An 18,580-nucleotide genomic window follows, 5' to 3' on the forward strand; every position below is an offset into this window, starting at 1 on the left:
CACTTCCATAAAGTTGGGGGACTCACAAGAGACAAATTTAAAAGAGAATGGTCAAAAGTGAAGCAGACCAGTAATTAGTTGTATTGAATGGCACTGGCTGGTTGTCACACATACCTGTCTCCATAGAGGTCCCTGCAAAGACTTCCTCAAAACATTCCCTGTCATATTCACGATACTCTGTTGCAAAAATGCATACGACATCCTTTGGATGCTCTGACATGAGCATCAAATATTGTTGTATTCATTAAATTCATGATGAACAGTCCAACCTTGACATAGGCAAATACATATGTGGTGTATTATGCAACACACTTGCAATATAATTGGTAAATATTCTTAAGTGGTGTTAAAATCACAGATTTGACAGCCACAAAAAACAATAATGAGTTAGATTTTGTCTTTTGTTGTTCCTCGTTTAAAAGGAGTGATTTAATATGGTACTTCCAAAGAGTTCGAAAGACTGAAAGAAATGACAATTATCAGTGTTTTCACCATAATTTTCTTCTCAAATGTGAGAAAAAGCTCCTGAATCAACAATTAGAGACACAGATTCATCACTGAAGACGAATGTAAGAGGAAATTTAAAGATTCAGATTGTTTTATTGCTGTAAAACTAAAATCTTTGACTTTGTTTCCTGTCTGTTTCAAAAACTAGAAACGTTATCAGCAGCTGCACCTCAAAAACAGAATCAAACTGTTACATTGCATTCAAAATCTTACTTAAGTAAAAGTGCTCATGATGCAGAATGGCCCATTTGAGAACAATATATATTATTGTATTATAATTATTGCTACTTTAATGTGTTCATCACTTTAATGTTGCAGCTGGTAAAGGTGGAGCTGATTTGATTAGTTTACAGTAATCTATAATATTACATTTTATTTTTTAGTTGATTTATTTACAGTCACACAATAACATTCAATAGTGCACCTCTAATTGGATCTGTGCTGTTCCTCCTCCCTCCTTTCCCTTTCTTGTTCAGAGCCACGTTCACCTGTAGAGTAAGTATTTAACAAATCAATTTTATTGCTGGACTCATATATTATATGCCTTATAAGCTATAATGCGATGAGTAAAAACTGATGAGTAGTCTAGAAGAAAATGATCAAATTTACATGTTTATTTTACTCATTTACAGTAGAAGTTGACACTTTAGGGAAAGTTAGCATAAACTTCTCTAAACGTTTGTGCACTGAGTCTGACTAGTTAAACCTTGGAAATGGCCAAACCTGCAACGGGACTGTAGCATTAAAACTCCAAGGTTATCAAAAACATTTTGTTCTTTAATTAGTTAATTTTGCTAGTTCACAGCACATTGCACGTAAGCCTGATATAGCACCTGCTCCCTGCTCACTCCTCTTTGATGTTTCTGCCTCTTTAGCATTGTCCTCATCATCACCTACTGCTTAAATAAATCAGTTATCTTAGCACACTTTGCGGTGTCAGCCAGCAAAGCCTTTTTCTTTTCTTTTTTTATTTATAGTTCAGTGTCTGATTTCTCCCATTGATATAACCCTCAAAACACTACACTGGTGTATCATATGTGATCAGAGTATATCGTGCTTTAATTATATTCCTCACAGTAACTGTGTTTACATTCTTTCATTCTGCTTGTGATAGGAGAGGCAGTGGAAAGGTCCACCTGGTTTCATTACTGAATTTGAATGTATGCTGTGCAGTGTGTTTACATTCTTTCATTCACTGTGATATAGAGTGGGGATCACAGTCAGCCGGACGTTTTTAATAGAGAAGGTTTTGTTGGATGTGTGTTACTGAAAAGAAGAAATTAACAGACTTATTTCAACTTGCTTCATGTGTTGACATTGAATCTGCTTCACTCATTTACTACAGTGTTGGAGGCTAACGAGTTGGAGGCACTAAAATCATGGATTGAAAATCATGAAAATCATTGGATTACAAAAAGAACCCATAGAATTACAGACCATTTCAAATTAATTTAACAGGAAATTGTTGTTCATTGTTGGGCCTCACCACGTGTGGAGAACAAAGACAGAGGCCTACTTGGAAACGGTAAAGCCTTGACTAAGAGGCCTGAATGGAAAACAAAGGGCCAAACAGTAAAACAGCGCCAGACCTCCTCCAGCCGTTAAATCACACCTGGGTGTGAAATATAAGCTTGAATTCAAACCCTGGATTCCTACTGGATGAGCCACTACTGGTTTTGACATCATCACCTCTATAAAAGCAGAGCGCACCGGACCATTTTTCCACTGGTTACTACAGGAGGCCCTCAACGTTGAACTTGAATTTCCCCTAGAAAGGTATGGTGAAACACTTTTTGGATCCTGATTGTTATACTCCACATAACAATATTTGCCTGCAGAAGGAAGATATAGGTTTACTGTTTGTTTTCATGGAGAGAAGGAAAACTGCTGAGTCCCACTCTCTCCCCACTAAAATTCGACTGCTGCTTCCCTTCGCTGCTGTCCGAAGGAACAGTTTCGTCGTTGAACCCGGCGACAGCGCGGACCCGGTTATGTCAGCATCCAAGCCTGAGAGGACTCCGCCAGATAATCCAAACGGACTGATGCAGTAAGAGGCTTGTGTCTGGGCAGAGATAGACTTTATAACTGTGTGTTATTTCATCTAAGCTTAATTTTTGTGAATTGTGTTGTGCATTATTGTGGGAAGTAATGGACCACTGTGTCCTGTTTATGCTGTGTGTTTCCGTGCTTAGCACGTTCCATTGTGTATCTGCACCACGCCGCTGGACCGTTTAGCTGTGTTAGTTTGTAGCCACTGTGGAAGCTAATAACTGTGCTTTATCAGACCAAAGTCCAGTAACACGGCTGTTGAATGAAAGTTTGCAACCGAGTTCCTCTGTGATAAAGGGACAGCTATTGTGCTTCACCACGGTATTTGAGATCTTGTGTGTCTTACTCTGTGTGCTTTTATGTCTCTCTCCTCTTCACTAACCCACACACATTTACACGTACATATACACATCTACACGCACATCTCAAATGACCCAGATAGCATGGTAGCATAACTAGCTACGCTCCACGCCATCTTGAGGACAGCTAGAGCGTGTCCTCCATTTTGACTCTCCCCCTTTGTTTGAGTTTCGCGGGCCTGCGCGCCATTTTGGATCTGTGATTCATGTCCGCCATCTTCCTTGCTTCCCCCTCTCTACTGTCCCACACACACCCATGCACCCACACTTCTATATGCACACACATACACATACACTTACGTGCTTGCTGATTGTTGTATGCTTATTGTGTTTAGAATACACGATAGTGGTTGTTGGCTGAAGTTATTGATTGTTAATCAGGGCTAAAATTAAATAAACTCTAATGTACCTTTAAAAAGTAGTTGCCTGTGGTTATTTTGTGTATGTGTTGTAATAACAGCTGGTTGTGACAGTCAACACTCGGATTCAACCTGGACTGGACTGGACTATTATTATTGGACTGGACTATTATTATTGTAAGATGGTACCTTAAATATCGACATTTTTAGGTGGACAGCCACCTTTGAGACTGTTTTTCATGTTTGGTTATTCGTCCCTGATCCCAGAGTGGTGCCCCGTAATTGTATATCTATATTAATAATTTGATAATATTAATAATTGTATTAATATTCATAAATATATTTCCTTTTTTGCTAATAACCAAACCTGCCCTACCTGAATCCCAACATTATAGAGGTTAGTATTTAGCAGCAGGCCAGGTGTAGTACTGGCTAGCAGGGTATAAAATAAGCAGAATCAGTCCAAATACACAGATCTGGTCCTTTTGGATCTAAATCCTTTCAGTGTGTCAGGGGCAAAATCTGGAACAGCTAGGTGTCACAAACTCAAAATCTCAAGCCCTTTTCAGTCATGGAATCTGTAATATTGCAGGTTTCATCTATCTGTTAGTGATAGCTTTTGTCATTCAGACATAGTTGTCTACTACGAAAATGTTCACCTTGGCTTTTCTGTATCTAGATATGACAGGACAGGGTTTCTCCCATTGATATAACCCTCAAAACACTACACTGGTGTATCATATGTGATCAGAGTATATCGTGCTTTAATTATATTCCTCACAGTAACTGTGTTTACATTCTTTCATTCTGCTTGTGATAGGAGAGGCACTGGAAAGGTCCACCTGGTTTCATTACTGAATTTGAATGTATGCTGTGCAGTGTGTTTACATTCTTTCATTCGTGAGTGGGGATCACAGTCAGCCGGACGTTTTTAATAGAGAAGGTTTTGTTGGATGTGTGTTACTGAAAAGAAGAAATTAACAGACTTATTTCAACTTGCTTCATGTGTTGACATTGAATCTGCTTCACTCATTTACTACAGTGTTGGAGGCTAACGAGTTGGAGGCACTAAAATCATGGATTGAAAATCATGAAAATCATTGGATTACAAAAAAAGAACCCATAGAATTACAGACCATTTCAAATTAATTTAACAGGAAATTGTTGTTCATTGTTGGGCCTCACCACGTGTGGAGAACAAAGACAGAGGCCTACTTGGAAACGGTAAAGCCTTGACTAAGAGGCCTGAATGGAAAACAAAGGGCCAAACAGTAAAACAGCGCCAGACCTCCTCCAGCCGTTAAATCACACCTGGGTGTGAAATATAAGCTTGAATTCAAACCCTGGATTCCAACTGGATGAGCCACTACTGGTTTTGACATCATCACCTCTATAAAAGCAGAGCGCACCGGACCATTTTTCCGCTGGTTACTACAGGAGGCCCTCAACGTTGAACTTGAATTTCCCCTAGAAAGGTATGGTGAAACACTTTTTGGATCCTGATTGTTATACTCCACATAACAATATTTGCCTGCAGAAGGAAGATATAGGTTTACTGTTTGTTTTCATGGAGAGAAGGAAAACTGCTGAGTCCCACTCTCTCCCCACTAAAATTCGACTGCTGCTTCCCTTCGCTGCTGTCCGAAGGAACAGTTTCGTCGTTGAACCCGGCGACAGCGCGGACCCGGTTATGTCAGCATCCAAGCCTGAGAGGACTCCGCCAGATAATCCAAACGGACTGATGCAGTAAGAGGCTTGTGTCTGGGCAGGGATAGACTTTATAACTGTGTGTAATTTCATCTAAGCTTAATTTTTGTGAATTGTGTTGTGCATTATTGTGGGAAGTAACGGACCACTGTGTCCTGTTTATGCTGTGTGTTTCCGTGCTTAGCACGTTCCATTGTGTATCTGCACCACGCCGCTGGACCGTTTAGCTGTGTTAGTTTGTAGCCACTGTGGAAGCTAATAACTGTGCTTTATCAGACCAAAGTCCAGTAACACGGCTGTTGAATGAAAGTTTGCAACCGAGTTCCTCTGTGATAAAGGGACAGCTATTGGCTTCAGCTAGAGCGTGTCCTCCATTTTGACTCTCCCCCTTTGTTTGAGTTTCGCGGGCCTGCGCGCCATTTTGGATCTGTGATTCATGTCCGCCATCTTCCTTGCTTCCCCCTCTCTACTGTCCCACACACACCCATGCACCCACACTTCTATATGCACACACATACACATACACTTACGTGCTTGCTGATTGTTGTATGCTTATTGTGTTTAGAATACACGATAGTGGTTGTTGGCTGAAGTTATTGATTGTTAATCAGGGCTAAAATTAAATAAACTCTAATGTACCTTTAAAAAGTAGTTGCCTGTGGTTATTTTGTGTATGTGTTGTAATAACAGCTGGTTGTGACAGTCAACACTCGGATTCAACCTGGACTGGACTGGACTATTATTATTGGACTGGACTATTATTATTGTAAGATGGTACCTTAAATATCGACATTTTTAGGTGGACAGCCACCTTTGAGACTGTTTTTCATGTTTGGTTATTCGTCCCTGATCCCAGAGTGGTGCCCCGTAATTGTATATCTATATTAATAATTTGATAATATTAATAATTATTAATATTCATAAATATATTTCCTTTTTTGCTAATAACCAAACCTGCCCTACCTGAATCCCAACATTATAGAGGTTAGTATTTAGCAGCAGGCCAGGTGTAGTACTGGCTAGCAGGGTATAAAATAAGCAGAATCAGTCCAAATTCACAGATCTGGTCCTTTTGGATCTAAATCCTTTCAGTGTGTCAGGGGCAAAATCTGGAACAGCTAGGTGTCACAAACTCAAAATCTCAAGCCCTTTTCAGTCATGGAATCTGTAATATTGCAGGTTTCATCTATCTGTTAGTGATAGCTTTTTGTCATTCAGACATAGTTGTCTACTACGAAAATGTTCACCTTGGCTTTTCTGTATCTAGATATGACAGGACAGGGAAAGATTGGAAGAGTGTTTTCTATCGTAGAAAAGGTTTCAGTCGTAGTCATCTGGACACTGTTTTCAGAATCAAGACGTTTCGGCTCCCATCCGGAAGTCATTCACAATTGAGAATGACTCCTGGACGAATGAGGGACTACACCGTCAAGAGTGTTTTCTGTTCTTTCTCAGGCTGCATCATTGATGGATTTTAAAACTTTGTTTCCAGTTGAAGCCTTAATTAATGACCACTGTGACTGTGAAGGATGCTCACAATAATTCCTGAGACTGAGACTGAAAGATGTTTAGTATAGACTCATTTAATTCCTATTCGCTGTAAGTAAAGCATTTTGCTGGATATTAATAATTTCATCTTTGCAGTTGGCAGGAATGAAAGTTAGAAATATAAGGACTGCTGGTTTGATGATTATTGTGAAAGTACGAGTTGTTTTCTTTAACCTCAGCTCCAGTCGCACCGACTTCTATAAACCGATCTGATGTCAGAAGAATCTCCTAAACAATGTGAAATCAGCTCATTCAGTGTTTCATAGTTTATTAAACATATTTTATTACTTTTAAGCAAAGAAGATGATTGATGATTGATGCCAAAAGACATACTATTAATCTCTGTGTGTATTTAACCTTGAGCTGCTGTAGCTCAATTCAGATTTGAGACTGACATGTTAAATTGCCATCATATTTACATAATGAGGTGCATGTCTGAAAGTGGCCTGGTAGAGTTTTTAAAAAGTTTTTATCAAAGGAAATGTTAAGAGGAGAGGTGTGTCAATTTATTTAATGTGTCAGTACTTTATGCTCTATTTGTCATAGTCTGTAAAACCTAATCAAATCAGTTATATTAGCTTTGGTGTTTTCAGGCCTTGCTTCAGTTGTATGTGCAACATCATGTACTGCATGCTGTTTATAGTTCATTTTATTTTCAATTTTTTGCATGTCCATTTTTGTTTTCCATATTTTCAGTTTTGTGAATGGTGTATTTTTGGAGTGAGTAATGTGTACTCTTTTAAGACAGAATCAAACCAAACCATTTATCAGGGTTGAGGGATTCACTGGTCTTCACTCCAGCCAGTCACTGTAGCAGTGTGTTTCATTCATTAACAGACTCTCAACCACACCGCAGGGACTAAAACCTGGTGACTCTTCAGTCATGTTTGCAGCTCATGGCTGAGAACCCTTGCATTACAACTATTAGTCGCCAAATTTAAAGATATGATGAAAAGATTTCATCACCTTAGGTCTACTCATAGACTGTATATGAAGATGGACGACATGACAGCTCCCTAAAAGTGAAGCCAAAACGTCTCGATCGCCCCCTGGTGACTGGCTGCAGTATAGGTCATAAACCCCGCCCCCTCAATGTTAGCGGATGGGACATGAGCCAAACTAAAAACTCAAAGTACATGTCAAATAAATTTTTCCTAAAGATGGTTTCTGTCATTTCAGGTAGTTCTTACTACACTGATATGTATGTTAAAGTGTTCCTCTTTCTGATAAGTTTGGTTTTAATTAGTTATTTGATGCTTTTAAAAGGGGTTTACACGTCATGATTGACAGCTGAGGCCGGCTTGCGATTGAGTCGGCCAGGTGTATGGGTACTACTGAGACTGCAGACTCTGGCTCCAAATGACGCCAAAAGCACAAAATGACAGCTCCCATATCAAAGGTATGGTAAGGTTAGCTTCTTTTTTGTACAGTGGGAGGAAGTAGAGACGCATCATCCATCTATAAATACAGTCTATGGGTTTACTGCATGATTTTCCCAAATCTTTAGTTAAGAATGAATATGTTCTTACCTTTGTAGTGCCGATCATCTTTGGGGACAGAAAAGAACAGACAAAACAGAATTAGATTTTACAGCTCATCTTGAAGTGTGAGAATACCTAAGAGTCCAGCTGAATGTGTGCCAAGATTTGTACACTGCAAAAATACACTAGGACCAATCATACATCGTCCTAGTCATCATTTCACACTGGCTCTTTCTGCTCTTTTTGTTAGCATTAGCAAGGGCGGATATTTCATGTCACTGTTGGTAGGGACAACAAACAGCTGGAGCTACGGGTGGGGGCAGCTGGGTAGTTGTTCATGAATTGGTTCGCTAGTGTTGGGTGACCGAACGAAACGATCTTCTCATCACTACAAAGTCTGCTGCAACTAGGCCTATGTTCAACCACCCCACCTTGTTCTCCTCTTGTGTCGTCACAAAGTTTCAAAGCGACAGATGCAAAGCGTCCCCATAGTAACTCACTCTCACTCCTGACTGTGTGCGCACAGTGTAGTGGAGAGGGAGAGACTCGTGCTGCTGCAAGAAGAGCTGCTGCAGCATGCAGGGGAATAAATTACAATATAATAGATTTGTGTATATTTCTCACTTGACTGCAATGAAAACTGTGTGTGTGTGTGTGTGTGTGTGTGTGTGTGTGTGTGTGTGGTCGTCCACCAATCAGAAGATCGGCGGTTCGATCCTGGCTTCCCTCAGTCCACATGTCGAAGTGTCCTTAGGCAAGACGCTGAACCTCAAATTGCTCCTGAGGGCTGTGCCTTCAGTGTGTGAATGATTAATTAGTTTGAGCAGTTCTGCCATCAGTGTGTGAATGTGATGTAGTGTGTGAAGCGCTTTGATTGGTACAGTCCATTTGCCACAAAATATCCAGTGGTTGTATGAGCTATATTAAATATTTTGGCATAAAAAAGTCAGACATAGTCTGACATAAAGTCAGTGGGCCAAACCACTGTGAGGCATATGAGGGAGGGGGGTTTGTACATACACATACATTGACTAGACACTGTCAGACAACACTGGTTATATTTAAATTTTTTAATCAAAATTATTGCTAGGGACATTTCAGTGGTCGCTGGATATTGGTAGGGACATGTCCCTACCGCCCCTACCCAATTCTACCCCCTTGAGCATTAGTGTAATGAAGGGCCATTTAAACGTGAGTGTAGACGTACAGGGAGGCTTCTAATGTTAAAATGATGTTAATCTGTTAAGACCGTGCAAAGCTAGGCCAGCATGTGAAATCACCCAATGTGATGGTAAATGAAACTAGCATTTCCTGCAAAGACATATGGCCTATTTACATATGGCCTATTTACCAAATAAAAGAAGCTGGAGGGACTACATGAGATTCCTCAACTCCACACTATTCTACTGATCGACAGCTGATGGTGGTGCGTCAACAAACATAGCAAAGTACCAGCAAAAGACAGGGGGGGGGGGACTGATTGCTAACAAACATGTAAACAATGCTGCTTCAAAATATTGTAAATATGGACTGTTTTATAAGGAAGGAAATGCATTCAGCCTTTTTAGGCTTCAAGGACACCTTTAATTCTGGTACCTTTCCACAAAATAATTTTGTAATTTAGTGTTTTCAGTTGGAACCCAAAATGTTGAGCCATGCAGCAGAGTATAAAGGGAGAAGAGTAACTCACAGTGACACACAGGTTTGGGCATGTCCCACTTGCCCATCTTATTGCACTGTGTTGAGTTTCGGCCCATGAGGATGAAGCCAGGGAGACAGCTGTAGTGCAGCACTGTCTCCTCCACTGGGGGCCCCAGGGGCCAAGAAGACACCTGGCCATTTTCCAATGATGTCCACACCCGAGAACACAACAACACTGGAACAGAAAGACAGAGGAGGCTTTATTTTATACACGTTCTGAAAAGGGATCTCATACTTTGTGATAGTGATAGCAGCAGTGAACTGCTGTCTGCCACAGTGTCTTTTTTTTTATTCGGCTACTGACAATTTGGACATTTTCAAACCCTACAAATAGTGGCTTCAATGAAATTTAAAAAGAGTGAAAATGACACAGTGAAGCAAAATCTTTTGACTTTGGAGATAGATGTGACAGAGAAAGAGAAAATAGGGAATGACGGAATTGTAGCGTAGCATAACAGCAGGTCATGACGTTGCTGAGTTTTAGAGGATAAACTAAAGTGGGTCTTAACATGCACCCAGAAGCACCAAATTTATGTCAGCTCTTCACTGCTTTTTCAGCTGGAAAAGGTTGCAACTTTCTAGTCCCATGATAACATGAAATTTCAGTGGTGCTGAATTCATTCATTTGGGTAATTGTTAACTGAACTTTCATTAGGAGACTGCATTCTCTTTTGTCCCACAATCTTGAGAGCCATCGAACGCAGCATTGGTCAGTCTGACCTGTGACCTGGATGTCACCAGGTCATTAAAAGCTTTGTTCACTTTCTTTTCTCCTGGAATCTTCCACTGCGGCGGACAGCCCATGGCTATCGCCCTCTCAGCTGTCTGCTCACCAGCAGACACCCACCTAAACTCTCTCCTCTGGCTTCACCGTGTAATCTGCTCGGAGCTGAAACAAACAGCAGAACCAAAGTCTCCTGATCTACCAAAACGCTGCGAAGGCCTCTTAGATCTCTGCAACAAAGTTTAGCGCAAATGGTTGCCACACACAAAGCCTGCTAACAGCACCACCAAAGCCACCTCTCTTTCCCTCCTGACAGACGGTAACGTAACAACTGGCCATAGCATAGTGTAACTGTTTCGTTAACGATATACATCTTTTGATGTGTTTTCACTTAGGTTTTGTTGTGACGTGTTTACCTGTTAGGTTAATTTGGTAGCCACATGCTAAGTTGATGTTAGTTATGTTGTGCTCCACACAGACAGTTTTTGCATGCTAATGTTAACTTGGCACCATTATCCTAAACAGATCATACACACACACCTCTATTTGGCCCTTTAAAGACAACCACACACGGCGGAGAGTAACTTTAAAGCTCCCGCTCCGCTTGTTACTTTGTTTCTGACCACATGGGCTTGTGCATGTGAGACATACGGAGGCAGAACAAACACACATACATTCCTTTTGGTGTGCACCTAGAACTGCGCACACACACACACACAAAACCTTTTGTTCTGTAGTTTAGAGTTAGACTTCATATTGTGTGTTTTTGCTTTGTTTATCTTTATAAATAAAGAACAGACTAGCAGTCTTTTACAACCAATTCACACTTTATTAGAATGTCGTGAGGTGAAGATTCTAAGTAGAGAGAAGAGTTGGTTTGAAAGGGGTGTCAAAGAAGCCATTTTTGTGAAAAAAGAACAGAAATGGTGGTCTGAGATTCAATCTGCCCAAAGTTTACCACAGTGTATTAGCACCTTGGTCACGCCAATCATATGCTAATCAGGTACTTAACAGTGATGAGGTAGGTGCAGCCAGAAAACAATACGCCTGATTACTGATTACTGGGCCATCATGGAAACAATTAGGTCAGTTTCAGGTGAAACTGGGCAGAGTAATCAACAGATACTCAGGTAGACTCCTTCCTGAGGGCAGGGCTTAAGTAACACAGAGTAGCTTAAATTTCTGAGTTCCCAGTCCATTTTTCACAGTTGAGAATGACTTCCGGATGGGCGCCGAAACGAAAACAGGTTCTGAAAACAGTGTCCAGATGACTACGACTGAAACCTTTTCTATGACTTTATTAGAATGTCACTCCGGGAGAGTAGCGATGGTTCCACCATGGAGACTGAAGCGGCGGTCACCTGTCTGAGTTGGTTTAGACGCCACGGGGATCTGGACAGGCAGATTAGTCCATGAGGCGAGGTGTAGGTGGTACCGTGTAGACCTGGGCTGGCCTGTGGAGACTGACCGTCAGCAGAACCAAGATCATGGAGCAGGTTGGATGCAAAGGGTCTGGCTCCGTGGTGGAGTAGTTGGAGACAGGCAAGGTGGAATGGCTGGAGAGACAGGCAGGCAGGCTGTCAGGAAACCAGACAAAGACAGGAACTGTGATCACAGGATAAATGTGAGGCAGAGCAAAAACAGGATAAAAAAACGAGGCAAAAACACACTAGCAAAGAGTACTTAACTTAGTAAGTCTGAGGAGCCTTGACGTAGTGGTCGTACAACTGTACGTGGACGATCTGGCGTTGGTGTTGTGGGAGAGCCTGGTATTTAAGCTGTGGAGACTGATGGATGATTGTAGACAGGTATGCTAGTGATCAGCAGCAGGAGCCAGACCAGGAGACATACACACACATACACACTCACACATCCAGAGACAAGTTGGGGACATTCGAGGAGACACACCGGGGTAGGAGAGAACAACAGAGAACACGGGGCTGGGGAGGATAAGGTGGCTGACTACCACATAATTTGAATTTCAAATTGATAGTTTAGTGAGACTCAGTCAATTAATTGGCAATCATTTCTCTTCTTTAAGAAGAGTGGTGCCCTTTATAAATTAACATTATTTATAATTATTTTTGATAATTCTGATCTCCATAATTAACTGATTGCACCTACATAAGTGGGCCCCCTTTAAGCATTGTAAATCACAACCGTTGGGACATTTGGGGGTACCTGGCAATCTTATGACCTTTGTGCAGCTTTTTAGGCACCTTAACATGAACCTACAACCATCAAATTTCAGTCAGGTAATCACTGCAACTCCAACTTTCAGTGAGAAAAGGGTGCAACTTTATAAAGGAGTATGAAGGGCCGAGATCCAATGAAATGCACTGGATGTGGCCTTTTGACCTTTCATATCCCTTATGTCTGTGGCCATTTGGAAACATTGCTGCTATTTGGGTCAGGACATTTGGCATGCCCATTCGAAAGTATTCCGAATGTCAGGGGTTTTTTTTCATTTCCTAATATTGGGACAATTGCTTCACGGATTGAACCCTAATAATAATAAACCGGCACAAACTCAGTAGGGTTCTACAAGGCCTATTCAAACATAAAATAGACACAGCAGTCTACAGCACTACAAGGCCTATTCAAAAATAAAAGACTACAACACCACAGGCAGTGGCACAGAAAGGTGCGAGATGCGGTAAACATGGAGTTAAACAACAGATTAATCTAACATTCTGACTGATTTCTTCATAACCAAAACTTTAGTTTATAAAGACTGATTATGGCTGTTTCACTCACAAATTGTTGTTCCTGCTCAGCCTGCTGTAGGCCTAGTTTAGTGTAGGCTAACGTTAGTCCATTTGTGTGTTCCACCATCCTCAATAGAACAAAACAATCTACCGAACAGGTTAACAGACTTTGTGCATATCATGGTCCCTTATTAAAACTTCATACTCTCTCTCCTTCTTGGTGGCAAACCTGCCAACAACTTTGTCTTTCAACACCCAACTTTTTAGTGCCAACCTATATTAAAAAAACACAAATGGCAAACGGGAGAGGATCAAAATTAAGCTTTGTACTAAAACATTGTAGTGACGGCCCACATTTCCCATTATGCCTAGTGCTGGACGGAGTAGTTCATTAAGTTTGCTGTTTTATGTTCCAAAATGCAAATGTTATGTTTTTGTTAGTCTTTCTAATGTGTCTGTTCAGAACATGGTGGTTTATTTTGCTAGTTGTCATTTTTGTGCTGGTTTATAGTTTTAACCATTAGCAAGGTGGCTGTTACATTTCTTGACTCCAGCTGTATTTTGCAACTAGGTTTAGAGTTGTTGTTTCCTGTATTGAATGATATTAAAGGGTTAATGTAACTGAGATCTACGTCCTATTGCTTAATCCACGTTGTCTGCTGCAACAATATGATCATTTACATTTATCAAATACAGGGAATTAGAAATAGAGGCCTACCTCAGCCTCTAATACAAGCCTGCTTCAAATGGCATATTACCTTCTGTAGTTGAGGTAAATAAAGCTGGCTCCAGTCAATATATGAAGAAATACTGTAGCTCAGTAGGGACCCCTACTGAATGCGGGCCCTGGGGTGATCGATCCCTCTGCCCCCGCCGTTGCTCTGCTTATGCATTCAGGGTAGTCTGGGAGAAGAGTTTTATTCTAGATTTCTGTGTTTTGTCCAGGCCGCATATCCACAGGATGCTCAACTGGACAAACATCTTACCTGCGTAGATCTACTTTATTTCCCCTGTCACAGGATAAATGTGAATATGTGTAAATATTCTGAGCTATCTAGTAGTTTCAGGAGCAGGACCATAACTCAATCCAGTATTCCTATAAATACCCATCTAAACCTCTCCTCGTTTTCACTCAAGTATTCTGCACCAGAAATGAGACCAAGCAACATTACCTTAAGCACGCTAAGCTAATTTCTCCATCGCCTCAATGCCTGAGACCCTGCTTTCAGCAATCCTAAAGCCGTCCAGGAAGCGGATAAGTCTAGCAAACCTCGAACTCAATACAGCAAAACTTTTCAATGCTTACATCTCAGCATGTCATGCCCACAGTTCCATCAACACCAGCTCTCTTCTGGCATCATCATCATGACATCATCACGCACACTCTGTGGTGTCGGAATAATCAGAAAAATGAGTTCCCAACTGGGAAAATTCAAGCAATCACCCCCTCAAGTTGGAACAACAACTCGGAAAGTCAGCGAAGATTTAGGTACACAACTTGTCAAGTCAGCATCAGAGACATGGCAGACGAAAGTAAATGTTGGGTGGATGCATACTTGGATAGCAACTATAATCTTCACTGGGACACTATGGAAACAGCAGAAACATTGTTTAAACACTCTGAGCATAAAATAGAACACATCTTCTTTGTAATGTCGATGTTACTTCAACATTACAACTTAAAGCTCATGAACACACCAAAGTTGGAAGAATGACTTCCCAACTTCCAGCAACCACAGCAGCTCGCCATAGTTGGGTTTCCTGGCCCCGGGATGCCATTGCCCCCAGCTTTCTACTTCCAGCAATCACAGCAGCTGGCTTCAGCCAGGGCATTTGGCACTGCGGTGCCAGAGTATGTCAGTATAGCACCCTCAACCGCAGGAGTAGCATCCACAGGTAACTTTACTTCTAAGAGGACTTCTACAGCAAGAGCCAGCCCAATATCCTCGCCACCTTCCTCTTACCGCAGACTTGTCATCAGTCTGCATCCACACCATCCACTCCAGATACAGCATCCCTCATGTTGCTCGAACCTCCGAATTCACCGCTACTACTCCTTTTCGACATTTGTCCCATCCATTACTTCGGTCAATCTTTCAGGATCTCCCACAATGGCATCCTTGAGCACTTAATATGAATCATGCCCACTGGTCCGTACCCACAGTATAGCAGCAAAACAAAAACGTACAAGAACAGGTGCAAGTACAATCTTTTCTTTTTCATTAATAAATCATTTAAATGCATCTGTTGATGGTGTGGTCCTTGCTACTAAATGCAGACATAAAGGGTAAATTGTATGATGTGTAAGAGGTGACCAACTATATTGTGTATTTTAAGAAGTGAAGTAACACATTTTTATATAAGACTTAGGTATAGAATAATGTACTGTGGAAAGCATTTGTTACAGGAAACATCAAATACTGGTCTGAGGGTCCAGGTTCAGGAAGACCTGGCTCAATTAGGAGAGACGGCATTCATCCCACTTTGGATGGAGCAGCTCTCATATTTAGAAATCTGGCTGTTTATTAGTGACCTAAACCATGACAACCCAGAGTTGAGACCAGGAGGCAGAGTTGCAGTCCTACACACTTCTCTGCGCTTCCAGAGCTGTTACCCACCCAGAACTCCTTAGTGACGGTGTCTGCACCCCGACCACTTTAAAAAACCAAATTAATAAAATCAAAAGTTAACAGAAGAGGAGTTATACATAAAAACCTAAACAAAAATGCTGAAATAGCACAACAAAATAGGAGAATTAAATGTGGACTCTTAAACATCAGATCTCTGTCATCTAAAGCTGTACTAGTGAACGATTTAATATAAGAGTATCATACTGATTATTTTGTCTTACTGAAACCTGTCTGGGTCATGAAGAATATGTTAGCCTAAATGAATCCACTCCACCCAGTCATATTAATACTCACATTACTCAAGGTGGAGTTGCAGCCATCTTCAACTCAAGCCTATTAATCAACCAAAAGTAGAATGGGAGCCAGAGCCTTCAGTTATCAAGCTCCTCTCCTGTGGAATCAGATCCCAGTTTGGGTTTGGGAGGCAGACACCATCTCCACATTTAAGAGTAGGCTTAAGACTTTCCTCTTTGATAAAGCTTATAGTTATGGCTGGATTGAGTGAGTCCTGAACCATCCCTTAGTTATGCTGCTATAGGCCTAGACTGCCGGGAGACTTCCCATGATGCACCTCTTTCCTCTCTCCTCCTCTCCCTCTGCATCTGTATGTATTTTTATCCTATATGTTAGTTAGTATGCATGTTACTAACTCTACATCTTCTACATCTCTACATCTCTACATCTTCCCTCTCCCGTAGTTTTGTGCTTTCTCGTTTCTCTCCTCTGTCGCTTTCAGCAGGTATTTCTGCCTCCGGAGCTGCAGAGTCTGGATCTGTGGTTGTGGGCCACCTGTTGCCCCCGTGTTCCTGCTCGACAACTGCTACTACAGTTTATAGTTATTGGCTTTGTTACTATTATTGTCATTATTATTCCTTTGACTATCATTCCTATTATTGTTACTTTAATAATATTAATAGTGCCACTACCATTACATTATTGCTATTTTAAAATTCTAGGTGGAATTTGCATTATGCTTCCCTCTCCCCCACCTCCCTCTCTCTCTCTCTCTCTCTCTCTCTCTCTCTCTCTCCTAAAACCTAACACGACAGCGGCAGATGGCCGCCCACCATTGAGTCTGGTTCTGCCCAAGGATTCTGCCTGTTAAAAGGAAGTATTTTCTTGCCACTGTCACCAAGTGCTTGCTCATGGTGGGACCTGTTGTATAGGAAAAGCGCAATGAGATAACTTCTGTTTTGAACTGGTGCTATATAAATAAAATTGAATTGAATTGAAAATTGAATAAATCACCAGAGTTTATTCTGACTTTTGTCAGTTTGTCCACTTGCCAGGATGGTACGGGTGTTATGATTAAATGCTAATAAAATCATAGAAGGCAGAAATAATACAAACCATCTCAAAGTCCCACACAATAACAAAGCCACAAGGTGTAGGTTCCTATGCCAATACAAAAATATATCACACAGTGTAAAGGCAACATAGAAATCTCACAGCCATAAATTGTATGTTTGATTGAGATGACCCCCAATGATGAGAAACGAAAATACAACAGAGCAGTCAACCCAATGCATCATACAGTATACACCGAAAGACTTCAACAACCCCATGAATGACAAAAGAAGCTCTCTATTTCACTTCACCAGGAAATAAATATTATATAATTTAAGTTTAAAAAAACAACATAGGACCAATTAACAGCAACTGTTGACATTTTCTAATAATAATAATCATATTTTTTTATTTACATAGCACTTTTTAAAACACATAGTTACAAATTGCTTCACAGATAGGATAAAATATACACATACAAAAACAAGTATACAGTACATACATACAAACATACATACATACACACAAACAAATACATATGCATGATAGATGCATGACAGAATAAAAGCATGCGACCAAAAACAAAACTAAAGGCAAAACAGAGAGAAAGGCCACAGTAAGGATTCAGCCTAAATGGTACACGCTCTACCAGGTGCCAGGTTTCTTGAGGTTTATTTTAACTGAAAAGCTTGAACTTGAACTTGAACTCATGTACACGAAATGAGGATATCGCTGCCATCTGAGAGCAGACGATCAAGGAGCATGCATGTCTGGAGCAGTGTTTTAGTTGGGAGATGAATGAATATGTGATGGATAAACAAGTGGAGAGTCAGCTGAGGTTAAACTCACAGCATCTGCTGCGCTGGCTGAGATCAGTCCAAGTGCCGTTGGGCAAACACTTCCTGACCTTGGGTCCCACAATCACCCTGTTGCCCCTGCAGATGTACTCTATCTCATAGTCTACTGGGAGCACCTGCACACTGCGGATCTACACGTATACGCACACACACACACACACACACACACACACACACACACACACACACACACACACACACACACACACACACACACACACAAAGAATCAGAATCAGTACACCAGCAGAAATATACCACAATATAGATTTGGCGATATTGTCTGAATGTCTGAATGGACTCTGATGAACAAGTATTTGATGTTAAAATTAGTTCACAAATCTTTTTTCTTTAGCTCAACTGTAGAGAGAACCAGGTCTATATTTAACATTTTTCCCTATTTGATCATATTTTAGTAACATCTCTCCTTGTTATTTGATCTGCTCTGGTTTTAATTTGCTGTATATGCAAAGTTAACACTTCCTCCGTGTTTCCAGTTATCTTGATACATTTTGCATAATGTACATTTCCACACTAATTACATCAGTAGAACAGAGTCATGTCACACTCACCACTCAGCTACTCCAGGACTTTGTAAAATAAATGTTTTTTTATTCACTTCTTATTTCAAATCTTAACCCCTCCACTTTGTTTTGTTTTTTAAG

The 18,580-nt window shown here is 40.9% G+C and overlaps 1 protein-coding gene across 4 annotated transcripts in view; it reads right to left on the reverse strand.

The window, feature by feature from the left end:
- The window catches only part of gabbr1b (gamma-aminobutyric acid (GABA) B receptor, 1b), a 242,481-nt gene that overhangs the window by 191,658 nt on the left and 32,243 nt on the right, over positions 1–18,580 (reverse strand). For 2 of the 4 annotated variants that reach the window (XM_044171397.1, XM_044171396.1), the window contains exons 4-6: positions 17,910–18,048; positions 9,701–9,886; positions 8,059–8,076 (exon numbers count right to left, since the gene is read on the reverse strand). In XM_044171397.1, coding sequence (XP_044027332.1) covers positions 8,059–8,076; positions 9,701–9,886; positions 17,910–18,048 — 343 coding nt within the window. Of the gene's footprint in view, positions 1–8,058; positions 8,077–9,700; positions 9,887–11,796; positions 13,589–17,909; positions 18,049–18,580 lie in introns of those variants that run through there. The other 2 variants (XM_044171401.1, XM_044171400.1) reach the window with 2 other exon arrangements.

The sequence above is a fragment of the Siniperca chuatsi genome, linkage group LG17 (genome assembly GCF_020085105.1).
Source record: "Siniperca chuatsi isolate FFG_IHB_CAS linkage group LG17, ASM2008510v1, whole genome shotgun sequence".
Classification (NCBI taxonomy): domain Eukaryota; kingdom Metazoa; phylum Chordata; class Actinopteri; order Centrarchiformes; family Sinipercidae; genus Siniperca; species Siniperca chuatsi.